The sequence below is a fragment of the Triturus cristatus genome, chromosome 7, assembly GCF_964204655.1.
Source record: "Triturus cristatus chromosome 7, aTriCri1.1, whole genome shotgun sequence".
Classification (NCBI taxonomy): domain Eukaryota; kingdom Metazoa; phylum Chordata; class Amphibia; order Caudata; family Salamandridae; genus Triturus; species Triturus cristatus.
The window spans coordinates 1,689,897,607-1,689,919,693 of record NC_140590.1 but is presented as its reverse complement, the minus strand read 5'-3'; the positions used below and the strand labels follow the sequence as shown (position 1 = coordinate 1,689,919,693).

Sequence of the window (22,087 nt, the reverse complement as noted above, 5' to 3'; positions counted from 1 at the left end):
CTGTTTTTTCAAAAATTCTTTGGGGTGCAAGTGCCAGCCCACCGTCCGAACCATCATACATTGCAATCTCCCTTAACCAGTGTAGTTGGTCGAAGCTGTTTAAAAACACACAATTGTAACCTTGTTTTCAAAATGTTCTGTGGAAGTGGCTTGAGCCTGCCCCTTGTGCACCTCAAGAGCTATGGGTTGTGTACAATTTTTTCAAGTCTACAAATGTGCAATCTGGCAGTGTGTGGATTCTGGTCCATGGACGCTTGACAAGCCTGAGGTCCTCCTGAGGGTCACCATCCAGTTTCTATCTGAAGCAGCTAATACAATAAAATAAAAAAACTCACATACGTGTCAGCTGGAGATACATGTCCTCCGGCTGTAATTCAGATGGACCCTTTGACTGATGGAAGACAACATCTTGACTTGCTGGTAACATGCATGTGTGGGTAGATGGAGGAATGCTTCGGCGTAGGTGAATGAGCCGGAATCCATACAAAGCAAGATGCTTTTTTTATAAGGATGAATCAATGAACTGGGAGGCAGACCCTACGTTTCTTTTCTGTTACAAAACAAACCAAACTTTATTTAAATTACAGCAAATTGGCCAACGCACATGAATTGCGATTGCACATTGACTGATTGCACAGAGATGTGGATTTTCCTTCCACACATGGGGGATGAGAAGGGCATGTCATTCCAGTGTACTCTGAGAAGATTACCAGGGCATGAGAGCCTGAGGGGTGTGAGCAGAGTGGTACTCACCATGGGAGGAGGGGATCCCTCATTCAGGGGCAGACTGTAAACATTCTGACAATGGTGCCAGATGATGGCAGACAGAAAAAACAATGGTTGCCACCAGTGGTGTGAATAAACTGGCCAGCCATTGGTTCGCGCACTACAAGTCACATGACTTGGTGATCATCATTGGGGGCTGCAAGGAGAGTACCATGTAAGGCTCGAAGTCCACAATCGTCACTGTGAAGCCCAGTGATGGCAGGAGGTCCATTTAAACTGAAGTCCTCATCCCCGAAAGGGGAAGAACCATTGCAGAGGGGTGCCGGAGATTCTTAGGGAGCCGGAAGCGCCCTTAGTGGGATGCGTACAGTACATGGGGCCTTCTCCTGGGGAGAGTGGGGACGCAGCAGTTTTCCAGACGCAGTTGCTTAGCCAGGAGAAGGAAGTGTGCACCAGGGGTAGCTGGTATCAAGCCGCTTGGTCAGACAGGAAACACCCAATAGTACTCCGATACTCCAGAGGCCAGGGCGACTCCTTCACGCCAAGCTGAAAGAAGAGTGGGAGAAGAGAACCATTACTGATGTGTAGAGGACCAGTATTCAACAGTCCCAAATGAATTATGCAAAGTAGCTTTACCTGGTAGCTCCAGCAAAAATATAAAACCACTTACAGCGTATTCAAAACACGGCAGCCCAGCTGATTAGTAATATCCCCAGATGACATAACATCTCACCTATGCCGAATGAGGTGCGTTGGCTCTCCATTCAGAAAATGGTTATTTTTAAAGCAATGGAGGTAGTCCACACAAAGTTTATCAGAGCCCCCCAGATTTTGTATGGTAAATCTACCTGCGTAGTAAGAAGGCCAGGCATGTATGTTCCAATGCACTGGATCTTCTTGCTATACGAAATTCAAGGTGACCATGGCTTCTCTGTTACAGCGGCAAAGACTTGGAATGTTTTATCAGTTTCTTTGCACAATAGTCATCTCTAATTTGCATTAGGGATCTTCTAAAAGCTCATCTATTTTGCAAGTAGTTGCTATGTTGTAGTGCTTCAAGAAATCTATGTTCGATCTTTTTGCTTTCTGATGGTATTGTTGGTCCTTTCTTTTTTTATTTTTTAAACAGATTTTATTCGTGAAATAGCACATATGTGGCAGAGCTCTGTAAACCAGAGACTTCTGTATAATAAACGTAAAGCATTATGACTGACGTTTTCATAATAAGATCAAGGAAAAATGGAGAGCAATGCAGATGAAAGAAACAATATGAAAACCCTATCCCAACAATCCCCTCCCCAATCACACTAACAACCTCCCAAGAGCAGCACAGCAATAGAACATACATCACAATAAGCAATTTCAGCACACGAATACACAGTAATCCACCGTTTGCACCAACAAAGTAAAACCTACACTGATTGAGGGGCCTTGTTGTAGAAACCGGCTCCAACTCCAAGCCTCGATAGTCCGCCCATCGCTTCCAGATTTTAAAATGTTTATGTGGGCACCCTCTTGCAGTAAAGATGGAAAGCTCCAAGCCCACGCAGAAGTCTAGGTCATTCTTCCATGCGGACACTGGGGGTGCTACCGGTGCCTTCCAGGCCCTAGCAATGTCTCTCTTTGCCGGAACGAACCCAAGCAACATGAGATTGCGTTTATATAAGTTGCCCCCAATTCCATCCATAACAGCTTCGGCGAGTGGGGATGGTCCCAACCCAACACCTCAGAGAGGCAGGCCATCACTCCCCTCCAGAATGGTCTCAAGGAAGAACAGTGCCAAACTGTATACATCAGGGTACCCTCCTCCCGTTCGCACCGGAGCCAAACTGGGGAGGCTACCAGTTCCACCTTCCACAATCGAGCCCTTGTGAAATATACCCGATGAAGATATTTAAACTGGACCAGGCGCAGTCGTATCGCTATTGCCGCCCCCCCGTGGGGAAGCTAAGGCCTCCGTCCAGTCTTCCTCATCAAGTGGGCCAACGTCTCCCTCCCAGGCCCCTCTAAGCTTCTCCAGTGTGGGAGAGCAGTGAGTAACCAGGGACTGGTAAATCTTAGAGATCTTGTGATCCTGAAGATCACCCTTAAACACATTCGCTTCTATCGGGCTAAACTCCGCCAGTGACTCCAAACCCTCTAGGCTAGGAGAAAGGGGGTGCCGAAACTGGAGATATTTATAGAATTGGGTTTTCGCCATGTGGAAGTCCTTTTGTAGGTCCTAAAAGGACTTCAGGATCGTCCCCCGCATTACATCCCCCAGGGAAGAGATACCAATGCAATCCCATCCACGAAACCCCGAAAGAGTGGCTAATTGTGGCAGACGCCCGTTGTTCCACAGAGGGGTCTCCTGTGTTAGTTTATTCCACCACCCCATCCTCCGTAGGGCCTGCCGACAAATTTGGAAAACGACCTTCGTCGCCGACAGCAATGAATTGCGTATCGGTGCAGAGTACAGTATTGTCGGTAGGGAGAAATCCCCCATACGGCGCCACTCAACTGCATAGGCTGGGTCGTCCCTGTACCCATACCACCACTCGTTCAGCACAAGGAGGTGTGAGGCCATATAGTATGAAAGAATATTGGAAGTCGCCAGCCCCCCACAGTACGTAGAGAGGAAGCATGTCCGTAGGGCAACTCGCACCGCTCCTCCCGCCCATAGAAACTGACCCAGGGCGGCATTAACCTGTCGGAACCATCTGCGGGAAATCGGATAGGGGTGATTCTGCAATTGATATAATAGACGGGGGAGCAAGACCATCTTGAATATGGCCGATCTACCATAAATTGACAGTGGCATATGGGACCAAGTCTTAAGATCCTCCCGCACGCGTTACCAAACCGGAACCAGGTTCCTTTCCCAAGACACGGTAGGCGAGTCCGATAGGAATACTCCCAAATAGTTCATCCCCCCTGTAACCACTTGGACCGACGAAGCCCAGGAGCCAAGATCCGACGTGTCCCCAAGAACCCACAAGATGGTCTTGCGGGGGTTCAGGTAGAGACCCGACAATTCCCTGAAGATCTGCATGATGCGGAGCAATCTCGGCTCCATCTTAGCTACATCGGTAAGGAAAAACAAAACGTAGTCGGCATATAATGCGAAATGATCTGATAGTCCGTGCGCCCATTCAAATCCAGACACCTGCGCATCAACGTGCACCCAAGCGGCCAGGGGTTCCATAGCCTATGTAAACAGGTATGGAGACAGAGGGCAACCCTGCCGGGTGCCCCGTCCAATGGAAAAGGTGGAGGAGGTAGAGCCGGCAACGCACACTGACGCGGTGAGATCAGTGCAGAGCAAAGTCAGGTAGGACAAGAAGCGTGGTCTGAAATTCAGCCTGTGTAGCAACGCAAATAAGTACACCCAACTAAGGGAATCAAATGCCTTGTCTATATCTGCTAGTAATAGCACCGCCCGTTCACCCAGTCCCCGAATGGTCGCAACAGCAATATGTGCTCGTCGAATATTGTGCCGGGTCGCCCTCTGGGGCATAAACCCAGCCTGATTTGGGTGCACTAAAGTAGTAATATGGGACCGAAGGCAATAGGCAAGCGCCTTGGCCAGAATTTTGGCTTCGACGTTCAGAAGGGAAATAGGGCGGTAGGAAGCGTGTTGATCAGGGGGTCATCCAGGTTTATGAAAAACCACTACCTCTGCATGTCTCCAGTCACGAGGGAGGCATCCCCACTCGCGGGCCTCCTCCACCACCCTGAGGTAATGGAGCCCCAGCTGCAAGAAGTATTTCTTTAAAAATTCACAGGGAAACCTATTTGGCCCTGGGGCCTTCCCAGAATTAAGGTCTCCTAAGTCAGCACCCAATTCCTCCTCTGTAAGGCGGAGGTCCAATTCCTCACTCGCCTCATCTGACAAAGCCCTAGGCGGGAAGTCGTTGAGAAAACTGCCTATCATATCTTCATGGAGAGACTCTCTGGGGGCGTACAACTCCGCGTAATACGTAGCTAAACTTTCAGCAATCTCAGAGGGGTCCGTAATGGACTCCCCGTCCGAATTTGCTATACCGGGGAGGGCCTGGCAATGAAACATCCCTTGACACAACCGATGGAGCATCTTGCTCGACTTATCTCTCCACTGGTAAACCCGACTGCGTGTTGCCAGCCAGGCAAGGCGGGCCTCATCCAACAGGAGGGCGGCATAGTTCTGTTGTGCCAGCAGCAATTGTTGACGGACCTGGTTGCCCCCGTCGCCCCTGCTGAGATGTTTCAGATCTGTAATATTGGCCTCTGCTTGTAGCAGAGTTTCCCTACGCGCTCTGCGAGCTGCCGCACAAAAGGAGATGTCGATACCCTGTAAAGTGGGCTTCAAGGCCTCCCACTAGGATTCGGCCCCTGAAACCGATCCCACATTGAGAGTCAAGTATTGGTCAATAGCACCTTCCATCCGTTCCCTATAGTCTCCCTTTTGGAGGTTCCAAGCTGAGAGGCGCCACTGGAAAGGCTGTCTCGCCCGGCCCACTGGTAATGTAAGGGCTATCGGCGAATGATCCGAGAGGCCTCTCGGAAGAATATCAGCCCGACCACCCTGAATGCTGCTACCCGGGGAAGAAACAGTTAATCGAGGCGGGAGTATAGCCGGCCTACTGTGACCAAGATGGCGGCATAACTGCCAGTGACGGACCGGAGACGGGTCACAAGAGCTCCGTGGTGCCGCTGCTGGGACCGATTGCAGGTGAGGACCTCGTGGGGCTGGCTGCGGGCCTGAGGAATCACGGTGAATCTGCTGCGGGGATCCGGAATCGCCGAATTCCGATGTCAGACGGCCTATGACGACGCAGCTTGAGGAGCGGAGGCACCTGATGACAGCCGGGACAGAGGAGCAGCGCAATTGCGTGCTGAGAACTGGCGGCTGACCCTGAGGCCCTAGGTGCATACTGGAGTGGCCCAGACTGCCGCGCTTAATGGGAATTGAAGCGTGGCCCCTGAGCAGTGTGGTTAATGCGTGAGTTGGTCGCCAGACTTTAGATCCACCTGGAGGCCCAAGATGGTGACTAGATGCCGTTTTTAGCGCTGATCACAGTGTAACGGGCAGAAGACACATAGAGAAGCCGGGCACATCCCATGAGCGACTTTTACTGGTGAGAGCACCCACTGCGGGGGGGGGGGAGGACTGGGTTGTAGGTAGCTGACTTGGGGAAGACGTTCACCCGCCCAGCCCTGCAGTATCTTGATCCTCCCCCAGCCCCCATCTCACACCACCAGACTGCAGCAAGACGAAAAGCCCCTTGAACCACACAGGGCTACATGGGCTGGGCCACCGAGTTTACACCAGCAGGGGAGAGGGTGGTTTAAACCCTCCGGAAGCCGGCTTTTCACAGCAGAAAAGGCTGCAGTAAGCACCCAAGCCCGCCTGACCCTAAGATGGCACCTGGGCAGAATTAATCATGTCTCGAACACATCACCCATCCGACCTACCCATCATGATACGGAATCTGTGTACCTACCTCTGACCGTGGAGACCTAGCTTTTTGACCGATGCCCGGTGGAGCTACCTGATAGCTAAAGAGGAGATGGGCAGTGAACTACCCCTTCAGCCGTCACCTACCCAGCCAGTCTTTGGACAGAACTTACTTTGTCTCTCCATTGTATTCTCCCTCCCACTCCTTTACTCTACCCCCTTTCTCCTCTACGCTGCATTTATCCCTCCTCTTTGCTCTTTAATTGTTTTCCCGTTGAGACCTAGCTGTTTGGCTGATGCCTGGTGGAGCTACCTGATAGCTAAAGAGGAGATGGGCTGTGGACTTCCCCCTCGGCCGTCACCTACCTAGCCGGACTTTGGGCCGACTCTCCTTCGTCTCTCCATCCTATCTACCTCCTACCCTTTACCCCACCCCCTTACCCTTACCCTTCTAAGCTCCATTTATTTAATCTTCTATACTTTTGAAATGTTTTTCTAGTAACTGATGTAACGTGTAACTGATGTAATTTTGGCATTTCTGTGGAACCTTATGTAAAGCGCTCGGATACCTCCGGGTCTAGCCAGCGCTATATAAAATTCTCAAAATAAATAAAAAAATCAAATAAAAGTAAGAATCGTGAACTGCTGAGAAATATGTGTACCCCTGGGCATTACCATGTAACCGGCGCCACGGGTCCTCCCAACCAAGCCCCAACGCCAGAGAGTATAGTTTTGTGGGCCGGCGAACTGCTATATCCCCCCCAGGCCTCTACCGATCCCTGACCACATCCATCACGTCATTCCAGTCCCCCCTAACCACAGACAGGCCGTCTGGTATATCTGCCCATAGCGTCATCAGTCATTCTACTAGAACCCACGACAGTGGAGGGGGCGTAGACACAGCCCAACACCACAGGTTCTTCCCGGATCATGCCCTGCAGGAACAAATACCGCCCCTGAGTGTCCGCCCAAGTCTTAACATGTGTGTATGGGACCCGGCAAAGAATCAAGACTGCCACCCCCCGTGACCCCCTCATAAACCCCGTGGGAAACCCCTGAAAGTACCCATAACGCTGAAAACAACATGCTTTTGATCCCACAAGGTGTGTTTCTTGTAGCATGGGTATGTCAGCGTGGGCACTCTTAGCCTGTTGCAGTATGGCCCCACGTTTAATTTTGTCTAGAGCCGTCCTGACATTCCAACTCATTATTCAAAGGGTACTAGAGGGCCCTGGGGAACTATCGAGCAGGACTGCCATGAAAGATCGTGGTTCCGTGTGCTGGTGTAGAGAAAGGTGTGTGCTGTGTGTAAGGAGGCCTAATGTTAGTGTAGAGAAGTGCGATCCGTGGATAAAAACAATAACAATAACAACACAACAAACCCCCCCACCCTTTACCTCAACAACAATGAAGTATCTGTCGCGGCCGGTGTGGCCCGCAGATCCCAACAGGGGGTCTCGGCACACCCCGTCCAATGGATCCCCAACTTACAGCACATTGTAGACATGCACTCTCTCTGTCGGGGAAGGTCCAACAGAGAAACGGCCCACGTACGGACTTCTCCGATCAAAGCTGCAATGCTCAAGACTCATGGGACTACAGTCACCTCCTCCAATCATGAGGCCGAAGTAGTGGGAGGGCGAGCCAGCCTGGGAGGATTCACTGCATGATTGAGCCCGACGTCTGGATCTGGAGCGTCTGTGACCCTTAGATTTCGGTTGAGGCAGCGTCCGAGCTGCCTCGCTAGATGAGTCAGATTCCCTCCTTGGCGGCGTGTGAGGATGCAGCCGCACCGTCTCGTCTGCCAGTGAAACACTTCTTCCAGCGAATCAAAAAAGTAGGTGTGAGACCGATACACCACCCGCAACCGTGCCAGATACAGCAGTGCATATGGAAGTTTCAGTTCTCGAAGATGGGCCTTGGCCGCCAGAAACGATTGCCTCCGTTGCTGAATCAGTTTCGTGTAGTCGGGAAAAATCCATATAAGAGCATTATCAAAAAGCAGAGGTTCCTTGGCTCTGGCCTGCTTGAGAATTACATCGCGCTCATGATAATTCAGCAACGTTGCGATGTCTTCTGCATAAGAGCTCTATGGCCACGCTCCACCACAAAGCAGCGAGACAAGGACTTCGGGGGGGGGGGGGAGCCAATTCTCCAGCGATTGAGAAAGAAACTGCTCCATATATCCCCCCTCAAAGCCCTCCCGGAAGCCTACAAAGCGGAGGTTGTCGCACCTGGCCCTTCCCTTGGCATCCTCCACTCGTGCCGCAAGGCCACGCTGAGTTGTCTTTAGTGTGACCACCCACTTTTTGTAGGGCGGTGACCTCCTCTTCCATGCCAGAAATCTGGGACTCTGCTTCCGTAATGCAAGCCACCGCGTTCCGCAAATCTTGCCGTAGGAGCATGACATCTGAGCCAACCGTCCCAATTTTAGCGTCCAGTAATGTCCCTGGACTGTGTAATAGCAGCCATAAGTGCGGCGTTGTCGGGCATGTCCGATACGACCCCCTGTGTCTTCCGGGGCACCGCCACAGGGGCCCCAAGGCCTGTAAACTTGTTGAGTGTGCTCTGCTTGGCTGAGCCCCCTCCTGCCTTGTCTCTCGTCATGGCGGCCACCGAACCCTCTGAAACCCAGGATATTTTCGAGCTGACTTACCAAGCAGCTGCGTCGGAGGACTGCGGGCCTGTCTGGGCCCTGGAGTGGGAGAGCACACTCCCCCCTGCAATGTAGACCCGTGGCCCGGTCTGGCCGCCGACTGCGAGGCCGCCAGCAAGAGAGGGGGAGGAAAAAGAGGAGGAGGGGGGCCCCGGGGGCACCCAGCCTGGTAACAGGGTGTCCACAGGCAGCTGCCCACTGCCACAGCACTCCACCTAGGCCCCCTGCGTTGATCCCCTGGGTGGCTGCGCTCACAGGAGCATCTACTGCTGATAGGGCCCTCTGGTAGAGAACCAGGGGGATCCCCCACTCACTCCTCGTCATTCCCTTAGGGGTCTGCCTCCAGCCTCCAGGGTGCGCAGCAATGGCCAAAGACCGCCGAGGCCCCCGACCACCTCACAGTTCATGTGCACTACAGTGAGCTCACGCAACCTGAAATGGCCGTCGATGCGAGCGTGTAGCGCAGCCAATGAAGGTAGGGGCAGCGGGCGGCTCACCAGACGACGGAGAGCCAAAGATACCTCGGACCCAACACCGGGCCAGCAGCAAAGAGGCTGCCGCCCGCCCCGGTACACAACTTTGCCTCTCCTCTACTTCACCCGCGGCCCGATGTGGCCGTCGATAAGCCGTCTGCTGCCCAGGAGGAGGAGCTAGGAGGGAGATGGCCACACGCCGTGCGTCCACGGCTCAGACCCGCCAGACACTGCCCCTCGAGGCTCTCACCGCATGGTCAGCGACCGAGGGCTCACTAGCGCCGTCTTTGCTCTCCGCGGAGGTCCCCAGATACGGCGCTCTCCGGCCACCAGCCTCTGCTCCAGACTGCCAGGTTATGGCGCAGCACAGTGACCTGCAGGCCACGCTCCGGGTCAACGCTACCTTGTCTCTTCAGGCAGTAATCCACAGTCAAAATGGGGCAAAAAACACAGCCCCCACACGTGCGCCCCTGGAGCACAATCGAGGAAGGCGAGACAGATCGGAGAAGCAGGATAAGTAGAGGATAGTTGCTTAGGCTGGACAGAGCTCGCCTAACACACGTCCGCCATTATGGCTTGCTCGGCCACGCCCCGTTATTGTTGGTCCTTTAGTGAAATGAAACTTCGATACAAGTGAAATTAACAAATACTATATAGCATAATGTCCACATTCAAAAGCCAACTATCGGACTATTTTGGCATGCAAGTGGAAGTTTTGCTTGAATTATCTGGATATGTTTTTTAAACTCAACAATTGATGGGAAGGAGAAGATTCAGTATATATTCTTTAAGCAAAAACAAATCAAGCACACAGGCTTTCTCTACAAACTCTATTATGCTCTGCAGAAACCTATGAAGGTGCACATTAGATTGGGAGATTTGGCCCCTGATAATCATATATCCCCTTTAGTCAATACTTTATCTTTCTTTCTCTTTTCTCCAAATCAGCGTCATCTTGTGAAGATCAGAAATTGAATTATTTAGAGGAGAACCCCACCTTACGTTCTGTTTCTTTGGCATTATTTCCTCTTCAGTGATCCTTTTTGCTTCTCCTGCTCAGTCGATTTCTGCTTCTTTGACTTGTCATCTTTCTTCCCCCGTGTGGCATGGAGATTCTCATAGATCGTGGCCTCATCTTTCTGCCTAAAAATAGGAAAGAGAAGTGGCAGGAACAATCTTATTGAGGGAAGAGTTGTGATAAATACTTTTCGGTGCACAAAGGAGCAACGTAGAGATAATGAAGAGAAAGTGGGTCATGGGAGAGGGTCACAGGTGACAGAAGATACACAAATATTTAATGTGGATAGTGATGCAGGAGTTACTTAAGCAATGCAGGAGTTACTTACTTTGAGGACTTGCGTGTAGCTTTTGTGTGTGTGTTCTTAGCCCCTTGAATTCGTTGGATGTTACCATACTGAGATTCTGTATTTTTCTGCAAAACAAAACCATATAAGGAGAAGAGTAAAACTCCAAGTATCATTAAAGCTCCAAAATATGTCCCCTATTATCATGCATAGAGATGGAGGTATGTCTATCTCTCTGTGGAGTTTCATATTGGTTCTGAATGACTATATGCATGCAACAGAATCGTCTCAAATTGCTATTTACTATACATAACTCAGCGCTTCTCACCATCTGTAACCACCTCACTGTGGTACTGCCTGTGCCCATTTCCCAGTGGTCCCCTCTGTGCTGATGCCTGTATTCCTCCCTCAGGAATGTTTTATCAGCACCCATCTTGTAGTGACCCTATTTGTGCCAATATGTCATTACATTTTCTTTGTGGTTTTATTTTTGCCCATGCAATAATTATTCTTTTGGTGCCCGTCTAACACATATCCTGTCTGTGCCCACCTTGCATGAGTTCTGTTGGCACTGCCTCACTGTGGTGCTACATTTTCCCTTCTCAGGTTTGTTTCGTCTGTGCCGTCATGTAGTGGTCCTGACGTAGATGCCTAGAAGCCTTTCCCTCAGACTCTAACAATCCCCCAGTAGTTTGCTTAGTATCCATCTCGCTGTGTTCTGTCTTTACCCATCTCCCATTGGTTCACTCTGTATCCCTCTGGACTTCACTGTCCTTAGTCATGTCACAGTGCCTCTGGTGGTACACATCTCCGCACATCTCAACATCAGCACCCATTTCACAGTGGAACTGTCTGCACCAATCTCAAAGTAGCTCTCTCTCTATCCATTTTCCAGTGGTTCACTTTGCACCCATTTCACAGTGATTCTGTCTGCACTTGGCTCGAAGTGGTTTTCACTGCCCATACTTACCTCACAGTGTTTAATTTATTCCAAGCTCACAGCGGCGCATGCACGTATCATCCTGAAATGGTTCTGCCTCCAACTAGCTCACATACGTTTAGCCCATTCCCTAGGGGTTAAGTCTGTTTATAGCCATCACCTAGTAGCTGAGTATGTCTGTATCAATCTTACAACTGTTTAGGCTGCCTGTACCCTTCTCCAAGATTTTGAGTTGATCTATACCCATCTCCCAAAGGTTCAGTTTATCTATACCCATCTCCCAGCGTCTCAGTTTATCTTTAACCATCTCCCAGAGTTTCAGTACATCTAACCCCATTTCCCAGAGTCTCAGTTTATCTTTAGCCATCTCCCAGAGTTTCAGTTTATCTATACCCATCTCCTAGAGTCTCAGTTTATATAATACCCATCTCCCACAGTTTCAGTCTGTCGATACCCATTTCCCAGAGTCTCAGTTTATCTATACCCATCTCCCAGAGTTTCAGTTTTCTATATTCATCTTCCAGAGTTTCAGTCTATCTATACACATCTTACAGAGTCTCAGTTTATCTATACCCATCTTCCAGACTCTCAGTTTATCTTTAACCATCTCCCAGAGTTTCAGTACATCTAACCCCATTTCCCAGAGTCTCAGTTTATCTTTAGCCATCTCCCAGAGTTTCAGTTTATCTATACCCATCTCCTAGAGTCTCAGTTTATATAATACCCATCTCCCACAGTTTCAGTCTGTCGATACCCATTTCCCAGAGTCTCAGTTTATCTATACCCATCTCCCAGAGTTTCAGTTTTCTATATTCATCTTCCAGAGTTTCAGTTTATCTATACCCATCTCACAGAAGTTCAGTCTGTCGATGCCCATCTCCAAGAGTTTCAGGTCATTTGTACCCCTCTCCCAGAGTCTTAATTTATCTAAACCCATATCCCAGAATTTCAGTTTATCTATACCCATCCCCCAGAGTTTCAGTCTATCTGTACCCCTCTCCCAGAGTCTCAGTTTATCCTTACCCATCTCCAAGAGTTTGTCTATCTAAACGCAAACTCCCAGAGTTTCAGTTTATCTAAACCCATCTCTCAGAGTTTCAGTTTATCTGTACCCTTCCCCAGAGTGTGTTTATCCATACCCATCTCCCAGATTTTGTTTTCTATATTCATATCCTAGAGTCTCAGTTTATCTTTACCCATCTTCCAGACTCTCAGTTAATCTATACCCATCTCCCAGATCTTCAGTCTGTCGAAGCACATTTCCCGGAGATTCAGTTAATCTAAACCCATCTCCCAGAGATTCAGTCTGTCGATACCCATCTCCCAAAATTTCAGTTTATCTATACCCATCTCCCAGAGTTTCAGCCTATCCGTACCCCTCTCCCAGAGTATCAGTTTATCCATACCCATCTCCCAGCCTTTCAGTGTATCTGTACCGCTCTTCCAGAGTTTCAGTCTAGCTATACCCAAAACCCAGACTTTCAGTCTATCTATACCCATCTCCCAGTTTCAGTCTGTCGATACCCATCTCCCAAAATGTCAGTTTATCTATACCCATCTCCACGAGTCTCAGTCTATCTATATCCATCTCCCAGAGTTTCAGTTTATCTAAACCCATCTCCCAGAGTTTCAATCTATCTGTAGCCCTCCCCCAGAGTCTGTTTATCCATAACCATCTCCCAGAGTTCCAGTCTATCGATACCCATCTCCCAGAATTTCAGTTTATTTAAACCCATCTCCCAGAATTTCAGTTTATCTATACCCAACTCACAGAATTTCAGTCTATCTGTAATCCCTCTCCCAGAGTCTCTGTTTATCCATACCAATCTCCCAGAGTTTCAGTTCATCTATACCCAAACTACCAGAGTTTATGTTTGTCTAAATCCAACTCCCAGAGTTTCATTTTATCTATACCCATATCCCAGAGTTTCAGTCTATCTGTACCCCTTTCCCAGAGTCTCAGTTTATTCATACCCATCTTCCAGAGTTTTCAGTCTATCTGTACCCATCTCCCAGAGTTTCAGTCTATCTGTACCCATCTCCTAGAGTTTGTCAGTCTATACCCATCTCCTGGGAGGTTACGTGTCTGTACTCATTTCTCATTGGTTCTGCTGTTATCCAGCCTGCCTTAGAATTGAATTCTGCTCACTTCACCCCCATGGTACCTGCATGGCCTCGAGCTTCTGCTTTTCGGTATCAATGAACTGACTGATCGCCATGTAGATGAACCGGTACTGAGCCTCGGTCTGCACCATTCCAGAACGCTGCTCCCGAACCATCTGGATTGTCTTCTGGATGTCAATGTCACAGTCCAGGCCTATACGCGGAACGACAGTATGGAGGAGGCAAAGAAGGAAATAATGCAGTGGGAATCAGGTGTGTGAAACACAGAGATTGTCAATTTATTTTGTTATTTGCAACCTTTGTGAAGTTCTATAAAAAAAACTTCAACTGCAAGAAAGTTACAATGTTTTATGTATTGCCACATTTGGGTGAAAATAATAACTTTTCCAAAAATGTATGTTACAAAACGTAAACTTGCCCAAAAAAGTTCTGAATGCATTCTTCATCTTGGCTGGATTTGATTACAGTGAACATTATCTTGCCAAAGTTTGGTGACAATTATCTCACAAAGTGGAAAAACCTTTACTTGGATGAAGGTGAAGATAAATCAGGACAACTGGCAAAATTTGTGTAGGGCAAAAAATGTAAACTTACTTGCTGGTGGAAACAATGAGCACTACTGTTTTGTAGATCACCTGCTACGTTTTTCTTTCTTCATTCTGTGGTCTTAGGCAGATATTGCAACATTAAGCTTAAAACCTGGCTTTTTAACATAACTCGTGTGCATGAATATGAACCCTTGTATTCAGCCTGCACACTAAGTACACACTGCAGGTCTGTACTGATCATTTATATTGCGCACATAGTTTGTTGTCTATTTTGGCACTAAATAACATGCATTATTATTAAATAAGTCAATGGCAGTCATTTAATCGACTTCTGAAACCATGAACAGTATGTTACATTCTTATCTTTGTAGCAGGTACTCAAGCCCTTGAGTTACTATGGAGAATAACACAAGAAGTGGTATAAGAGAACATGTCTATGAGTCCCTTGTCAGTAAAGTATGAAATAGTTGTCTTAAGTTAAATGCTATGTTAGTGTAAGCTTCATAGCACAATACATTTTGACTGATAATGCTGCACAATTTGGAATTTACACAGGCCTATGCCACTGCGTTGAAAACTGCTTCAAGAAAAGCAAACAGAGCTGAAAACACAACTCTCTTCTTGCAGGGTTCTTTCAAAAGGGTTAAGCGGCACAATAGGACTGATGAGCTGCTCAACTCCTGATGCAGTCTGATTATAGGCAGAAACATGTCAGTTACCTGTGGTGTTGATCATATCCATCAGCATGTCAATCACAATGATGGTGCCCGTCCGGCCAATCCCGGCGCTGCAGGGGAGGGAGTCAAAAGTCAGGGTGTGATGGGAGAGCATTTCATGTGTAGAGAGGCATAAGAAAAAAAGAATGGTGGGGATTACCAGAGAGGCAGAGAAGCATGAAATAAATGAAGGCCCAAGCCAGAGTTGCAAACCATTTCCGTACTTGCCACTGTCAGCAGCTTTGGGTATCTGCAGTGGAGGCATCATGACAAAGGGACAAAATAGGATCTTTTTTATGCAAGGGGCATATAAGGTCTGCACAATGGAACAGGATAGGTTAGTGGTGCACAGAGATGCCAAGGACATAAGGCTCTGACCAGGAAGTTGTCTAAAGTTACGTCTTCCCCTTTGTAAGAAGACTTAAGACTGGTATTTAATAACAAGTTTCGAGCTAATAAACAAATCTGGGATTGGTGAAAGGTAAGAGGGGTCCCAGCTTTCTCTCAATTGCGCATCAGTGAGACCTTTGATCAGAGGTGTGTTCTCGCTGGGAGTAGGTGTTACAAGTCAAAGGAAAGCAGAGCTGGGTTCTATACATATGATAGTACATCAGGGGAGACAGAGAAACATTTTCTCACATCACACACTAGTTTACCTTAACTCAAATTTAAAATAAGACATTGCTTAGCTGTTAGTCGCAACAATGCGTTTGAGCCAAACGGAAGTCTCGTTCCAACTCATTATTTCTTTTTGCAGCAAATACTTTTCTGACGTATGATGGTCTTTCCTGGAGAAATGATACTCCTGATACAGTTTTGAAGCCATATCTATTAGCATATCGTCCCAGTTTTGTCCTAGTTTATTTCCATAACTGCATTGGAAACATAGTGTATTTTACAGCCGATATCTTTAAAATATCATATTTGCTCCAATTTATAAACACATTTTCAAATATTGGCTAAACTGCTTTAGCATTTCACCAATCCACTCGGTTATGCTTTTCAAAAGGGAAACTGCCCAGAACTGAACTCATCAGGTGATGTTTTGAAATGATCAATATGTTAAAGTCAATTATTTTGGAGGATATATACCCCTGTCCTGTGGAGCCTCTTCCACATTTTGGCTCCTTTGCTCACATTATTTTCCTAAGTTCACATATTGGATTTATTGTAGGAAAAAATGCACACACAACATAGTGCATGTGTTTTTTCCTCAAATAATTGTCAGAACTAAAGTATTGCTAACATAATTTTCAAGACCTAGATTTCAGTAATATAACTCCATTGGATGAATATTTTCCATTATTAACTTCAACTGGGCGAATGTTTTGTAAACTATATTTAGGAAACAATATTTTTGTCACACTATATTTAGGCCATGATAGTCTGGTTCTAAATTGCTTTGAATTAGCCCCTGCCCAAATCTCAAATGAAATGTTGGACTTGCTTGCTTTGTATATGTGCTTTGTGATAAACAGAAGGCATCACAGAATATCAGTTTTCGGTCTACGTTTCTTGGAAGATAACCCCTCAATAATGTCCCCTATTGGTAAGCTAGCTTTCTTTGTTTATCAATTCATGACAGTATTTTTAAGAAGTTCTTAATTTGTAAAAAAAAAAACAATAAGTGCCAGGGCTCTCATCAGGAGGCCACTGCAGCTTGCACCACACATTGCCCCCGCCAGCGCTGCCAATGATAGTCACAACCCAGCTGCTAACCATCGCACTCCTACAAGTGTGACAATCCCGACTATTTCTGGCCTCCAAAGCTGAAAGAATGGCTTGGGCGGCGGGTGATAGTCATTTTTAATGTATATTGAATTAATAATTAACTGTTGTTATGGTCATCTCTAAATTAGCCAGAAAGCACCACCTTGTGGCAGACTGTCACAAGCGCTGGCGTTGACAATCAAGTGCAAGTGCAGAGCACCATAAACCACTGGCTCAAATTAACCACTGTTTTTAAGCCACTTGGGGAATCCATCCAGGTTATTTTAAATGAGGGTAGACATCATACTAAAAAGCTTGAAGGCCACTCGGATAACTTGTTGCACACGTCATGAACATGAGAGTTGAGAGGTATAAAGGGAAACCGGTGCTTAAATGGTGCTGCTGCTTGCAGTTGTCACTCATTTTTGGGGACCGGAACTTATCTTTAATCATCAGATTTTGGCCTATAGCAAGAGAGCGAAAGACAGAAAATGGAGAAAGAACAAGGAAGATACAGATGGAAAGCAGTGACAAAAGCTGAATGTAGGGGTGAAAAGACCCTGCAAGAGTGTGATAAAAAGACAGGAAGCTTAGGGTGGGGAAGAAAGACGCATGAGGTGGATTCAAGACTAGGTAGCCTTTGTATTCTGCAACCACAGCATTTGATAGCACCGGCAGTGGAGTCCAAATAAAAGGTTTGAGACCCTATATTTACTATTTTACAAGTTAAGCACTGAAAACAATAAAAGACATAGCTGTCTTGCAGACATCTTGTGGTTAGCTTCAAGGGGTCGGTGAAGGTGATGCAAGTGACAGAGTTCAATTTTAACCAAACATCTGGGGAAATCACTATTATTCTCTATATACAGTAAGCAGTGGTACATACAAACAGAATTTATGTCAACATAAGCAGAAGATGAACATATGGGGTGAGAGGCAGTAGGCACTTTTAAGCCCTGTGTTTCAGTAGACAAGAGCAGGGTTGTGTGGCACATTGCCAGAATATAGGTTATTGTTGTGAAAGGCAATAAGAGTAAAGGTCAGGGGTCTCCAAAGTCGGTCCTGGAGGGCCAGATCCATGCCAGATTTTTAGCATATCCCCATTTAGATAAATGTAGTTATCTTAAAATCTGGCATGGATCCGGACCTCCAGGACCGACTTTGGAGAACCTTGGAAAAGATCAAGACTCTAAGAGCATGAAAGGCGCATAACGAGTGGACGCTGTACAACTTAAAGACCTCATTTATGTTAAGTGCAGAGAAGAAATGCAAAAGTTGTGAGTAAAATACATATGCAGTTGAAGGAGAAACGTGAAAGAAGAGACTGTCACTCAAGTGTGGCAAGTGAGCAGATGTTTAGGAGTTAATGGAAGAGAGGAAACTTGGTTAGTTGGGGGAATATGGAGACAAAAAGACATTTTGGGAAGTTGTAGCATATGTAGGATGTACAGAGAAGGAAGATGCAGAAAAACAGGCAAAAGTGAATGCATGGCATGACCTTGAAGAGATTGACCGGGCAAGGGCAGGTCCAGAGAGCAGAAGATGACAGGCAACCTCAGATCAAGCGAGGAAGGGACGACCAGGCGAGGGCAAGTCCAGAGAGGAGAGGATGAGCAGAAGATGGCTGTTCCCAAGGATAATAAAGAAAAGGCAGTTCTAGTGAGAAGATGATAACCAGATGATAATTTCTAAATAATAGAGAATGACCAGACAAAAGGCTATTATTGAGAGGAGAGGATGCTCCAAAAAGGGGAGATTCAGAGGAGGACCACGACAGGCAGTGCCAAACAGCAATGAGAACACGGAAGTATTTGTGTGTGGCATACAGCTCACAATGTAGACCCCACAGAAATATCTTAAGTTTGTAGGAATGTACGGAATGTGTCAGGAGAACATTAATGAAGAAAATAAAGAGCATTGCCGCAAAAACAGCAGCAAGAAACCCTTACAGAGGGAGACAGGCAGGATTGGTGGCTCACATGAGCTTCTATACTTTGGCCGATGGAGAGAAGTGTCCAATAGCCAGGTAATTACAAGGGATGGAGGGGAATGTTTCATTCCACTGGTGCAGTTTGGCAACTCCATGTTACTCTTGTAACGCAGAGTTCTGACGAAATTCCACCAATTGCCGCGTGACAGAATTTTGTCCGCCCAAGACTCCAGAAATGAGAGCGAGATTTGGCGCCCTCTAGCGCCATTTTCTAAAGTGGGCAGTTGTGGTCAGAGGGCTGCTTCTCAAGTAGGTTTGCGGCCGCTAGACTACATTTTCTACTCAAGCGTCAGCAAAATCAACTCGAATGGCCGCGCACTCCCGCACACAGCATGGTGCCGTTTGCACTGATCTTTCAGCGCTGCTCGCACTACTGCCACAGAATTGCTGTGCGAACAGCAAGATATGCATATTTTCTGCCCATTGGCATAAGTCCATGGAGTTTTTATGTAACTCTGCGAGGTCCGCCCACCCCTAGTAATGACTTGCTCTACTGACACTGTACCGTGACAAGGTATAGTTGTGATGTTGTTCATGGGATAGGTTTTGGCAAATGTTGGTTGGTGCTGTAAAACACTAGTCTCTGTCTAATCCTTGGTTGTAAAATGTTTTGGTTAATCTCTCCTTTGCACACTTACAAGGAATGTTTGATTGTCAGGCTGTGGCCACGAAGTACTCTAGTGGGTTAGACAGTGTATTAAACAGAGCGGACGAGCTGGCAGAAGGAACCACAGCAAAGTGAAAGCAAGTGAGAGAACTGGTGAAAAAGAAGTACTGTAGACAGACTCTGTTCATAAGGGGATGGAGGGGCCAAAGGAGGGAATGAAGAATCACAGATACATGTGGGCTTGCCTCACCACTGATACACAGCTGATTAATACCTGCAGTGCACAATAATGGGGCCAGCGTTGGGCGCTTGCTCCTGCACTCGGTTGATCTCATCTAGGAAGCTGAGCACTCCACCAGGCTCTCCAGGCACGCCATGGTCCGGCCAGCTGAGAAACTGGTAGTGCCAAATGTCCCGGACTTCATTTTCCTGGAAGAAAAAAAAACATAAGATTTTAGCTACACCACTAGTTTTGTCTTAATACCTAAATGTACATGCTCTCTGTCACTCATCTCTGCAATCATGCAACCATTCATCCACTTGCTGAATAATGGCCGGATTTATATCTTGGTGGATGGGTTACACCAAAAAAGGGGACAAATAAAAGCAGAAAAAATAATACTAAATGCCTAGCACTGAAGCATACTCAATTTCAAGCTGATGCGCATATGTGATGAGGCAAAAAAAGGTCACTCAGACGGCAACCGAGCCAAAGGCTGAAGTGGGCTGACCCACTGCCCCATGCTATATGCTGTAATTAGCAGAATCAGAATGTGAATGAAAGTCAAGTAGACCAATGGCTGAGGAGGGAAGACACAGAGTCCCTCTATGTATTTATATGTATGCATGTATTTTAATGATTTGTATTACATATCCTGGCATACAGGTAAACCCGTCAGGCCTGATCTAAAAAGAATTTTAATACAAGTGCTGCTAAATGCTTCACATAAAATTACAAATATTATAAAATTATAATTGGCAAAACAAAATGCAACCCCTCCTAAGAAGTGTAACACTTATTATTATTATTAAAACGCTTATAGAGCGCATGGCTACCCGAAGGCATCCCAGAGCTAGCAGTGTCACACAAGAAACGGACTAGGGGCTTATGGTGCGGCATTTTGGAACAGCCATGTTTTAAAGCGCTTCCGAAAGGGAAGATGTTGGGTCATTGAGCGAAGATGAGGGGGGAGGGCATTCTACAGTGTGGCCAATCAGGCCTGTATAATTTATGAATGGCTTGTAACCATAGCAAACTTAGGCCTACTGTATTCAGCAAAACCTTTCACACAAGGCAGCCATCAGGCATACTGTCCTAAAATTACAATTTGCAAAAAATTACATTTGGCAAAAATATACAACACCTCTCCTAAGAGGACCTAAAAAATATCACAGTGCAAACCTCCTACGTCCAGGGCTTGTCAGCAACAAAAGCCTTGCCAACTAAGGTAGTCTGTGGGATTCCATGAAGCCAAAAAAACCCTCTACCAGCAATAACATCGATAATATAAATCTACGCTTAAAGGCCTATTGCCATTAACACATGGTTTTCACAAATAAATATGTTGGGCTTTGCGTTAAACATTCATAATAAGCAGATCAGAAATCTGCATCGGAGTTAACTTTTCCTAACAAACCGCTCAGGCCTACAGTCTTTCTCATTGGCTTGTCAAAAATACCCAATTCAAGTCTGTTGTATTGACCATAAGCTTTCCCATAAGTCAACCACTGGTCTACAGTTAGAAAACTACAACCATGTACAAGATTGCTGTTGGCAACACAAGACATACCTCCTCCTGAGTGGGCCTCACAAGGATCCTCAGTGTAAATCTTCAACCCAAGGGTTTGTCAGCGACAGTAAACAACCCCAAAAGCCTGCCTCCTATGTCAGTTTGTGAGATTGCATGCAACAGAATACCATATACAGGCTTTTCCACAGTGTAAGAGCAATCCAGCCATATCAGCCTGTTGACTTCAGCGTGTCTTCACAATACATAAGCTGGATCTGCTGCTTTGCTCATAACTTTTCATAATAGCAGATCAGACCGTGGTATCTGACAAACTGCATCATTCACTTGTCACCATAAACAAGTCAGGTCTACTGTCCTGCATACAGGTCTTCCAACAAGGCACAAAGGATGTCGAAGCTCACGCCCACTACCCAATCAAATGCTATTGGAATCAACATGCAGGAGGAGCCGAAGCCCTCTAGCGTAGAGCTCTTATTAAAGCTCTTGTTCTGCTGACCACATGAGGTCAACAGCTGCTCTGTCAAGCCAGACCTAAAAATGCACTAAAATAAATAGATTATATTTATCTTGATATCCATTTCAGTGCCTGGCTTTCATATCATATGTGGCACAGACCAACTAATCTGAAGGAGTGGATGTTACGTAAAACAGGCCCAGGTTTCACTGGCTGCTGGCATCTACAGGGAGAGGGGGACGGACAGGCGCGTGCAAATATTTTTATTTAAAAAAAACATTTTACCTGAACCGACGTCCTTTGCTCCGGACCTCTTCTCAACCGGATGCTGCAGTGTGGGCACCAATCCTGGTGTTGCTCTCATGCAGCGCCCTGATTGGAGGAAGCAGCCTCAACCGCCGCTCCCAAGGACACTAGAGCCCTGCACTTACTCTGACCCAACTGTCTTAAGACAGCTGGGTTAGAGATTTCAAGGAGCACATGTCTAGCTGGCCAAAAGGACATGTGCACTTTGAAAAGTGCAAACACTGCCCACCCTTGTCCCTGCTGCTGTCATTCAGCAGTAGCCCCGCCCCCGTCCTGACGCTTGGGTCAGGACAGGAGGATAAACAATGAAATGGTAATTTACTACCATTTTATTTATCATCTTGAGGGGTAACTTAAGTGGGGCGA

The 22,087-nt window shown here is 46.9% G+C and overlaps 1 protein-coding gene across 6 annotated transcripts in view; it reads right to left on the bottom strand.

Moving 5' to 3' along the window:
• Window positions 1–542: 542 nt before the first annotated feature.
• The window catches only part of LOC146812763 (tyrosine-protein phosphatase non-receptor type 6-like), a 302,600-nt gene continuing 281,055 nt past the window's right edge, over window positions 543–22,087 (bottom strand). For 5 of the 6 annotated variants that reach the window (XM_085619862.1, XM_085619866.1, XM_085619861.1 and 2 more), the window contains 6 exons: window positions 19,485–19,639; window positions 14,907–14,974; window positions 13,681–13,832; window positions 10,618–10,703; window positions 10,269–10,414; window positions 543–1,272 (listed from right to left, as the gene is read on the bottom strand). In XM_085619862.1, coding sequence (XP_085475988.1) covers window positions 10,291–10,414; window positions 10,618–10,703; window positions 13,681–13,832; window positions 14,907–14,974; window positions 19,485–19,639 — 585 coding nt within the window. In that variant the 3' untranslated portion in view covers window positions 543–1,272; window positions 10,269–10,290. The remainder of the gene's footprint in view (window positions 1,273–10,268; window positions 10,415–10,617; window positions 10,704–13,680; window positions 13,833–14,906; window positions 14,975–19,484; window positions 19,640–22,087) is intronic. The other variant, XM_085619864.1, reaches the window with a different exon arrangement.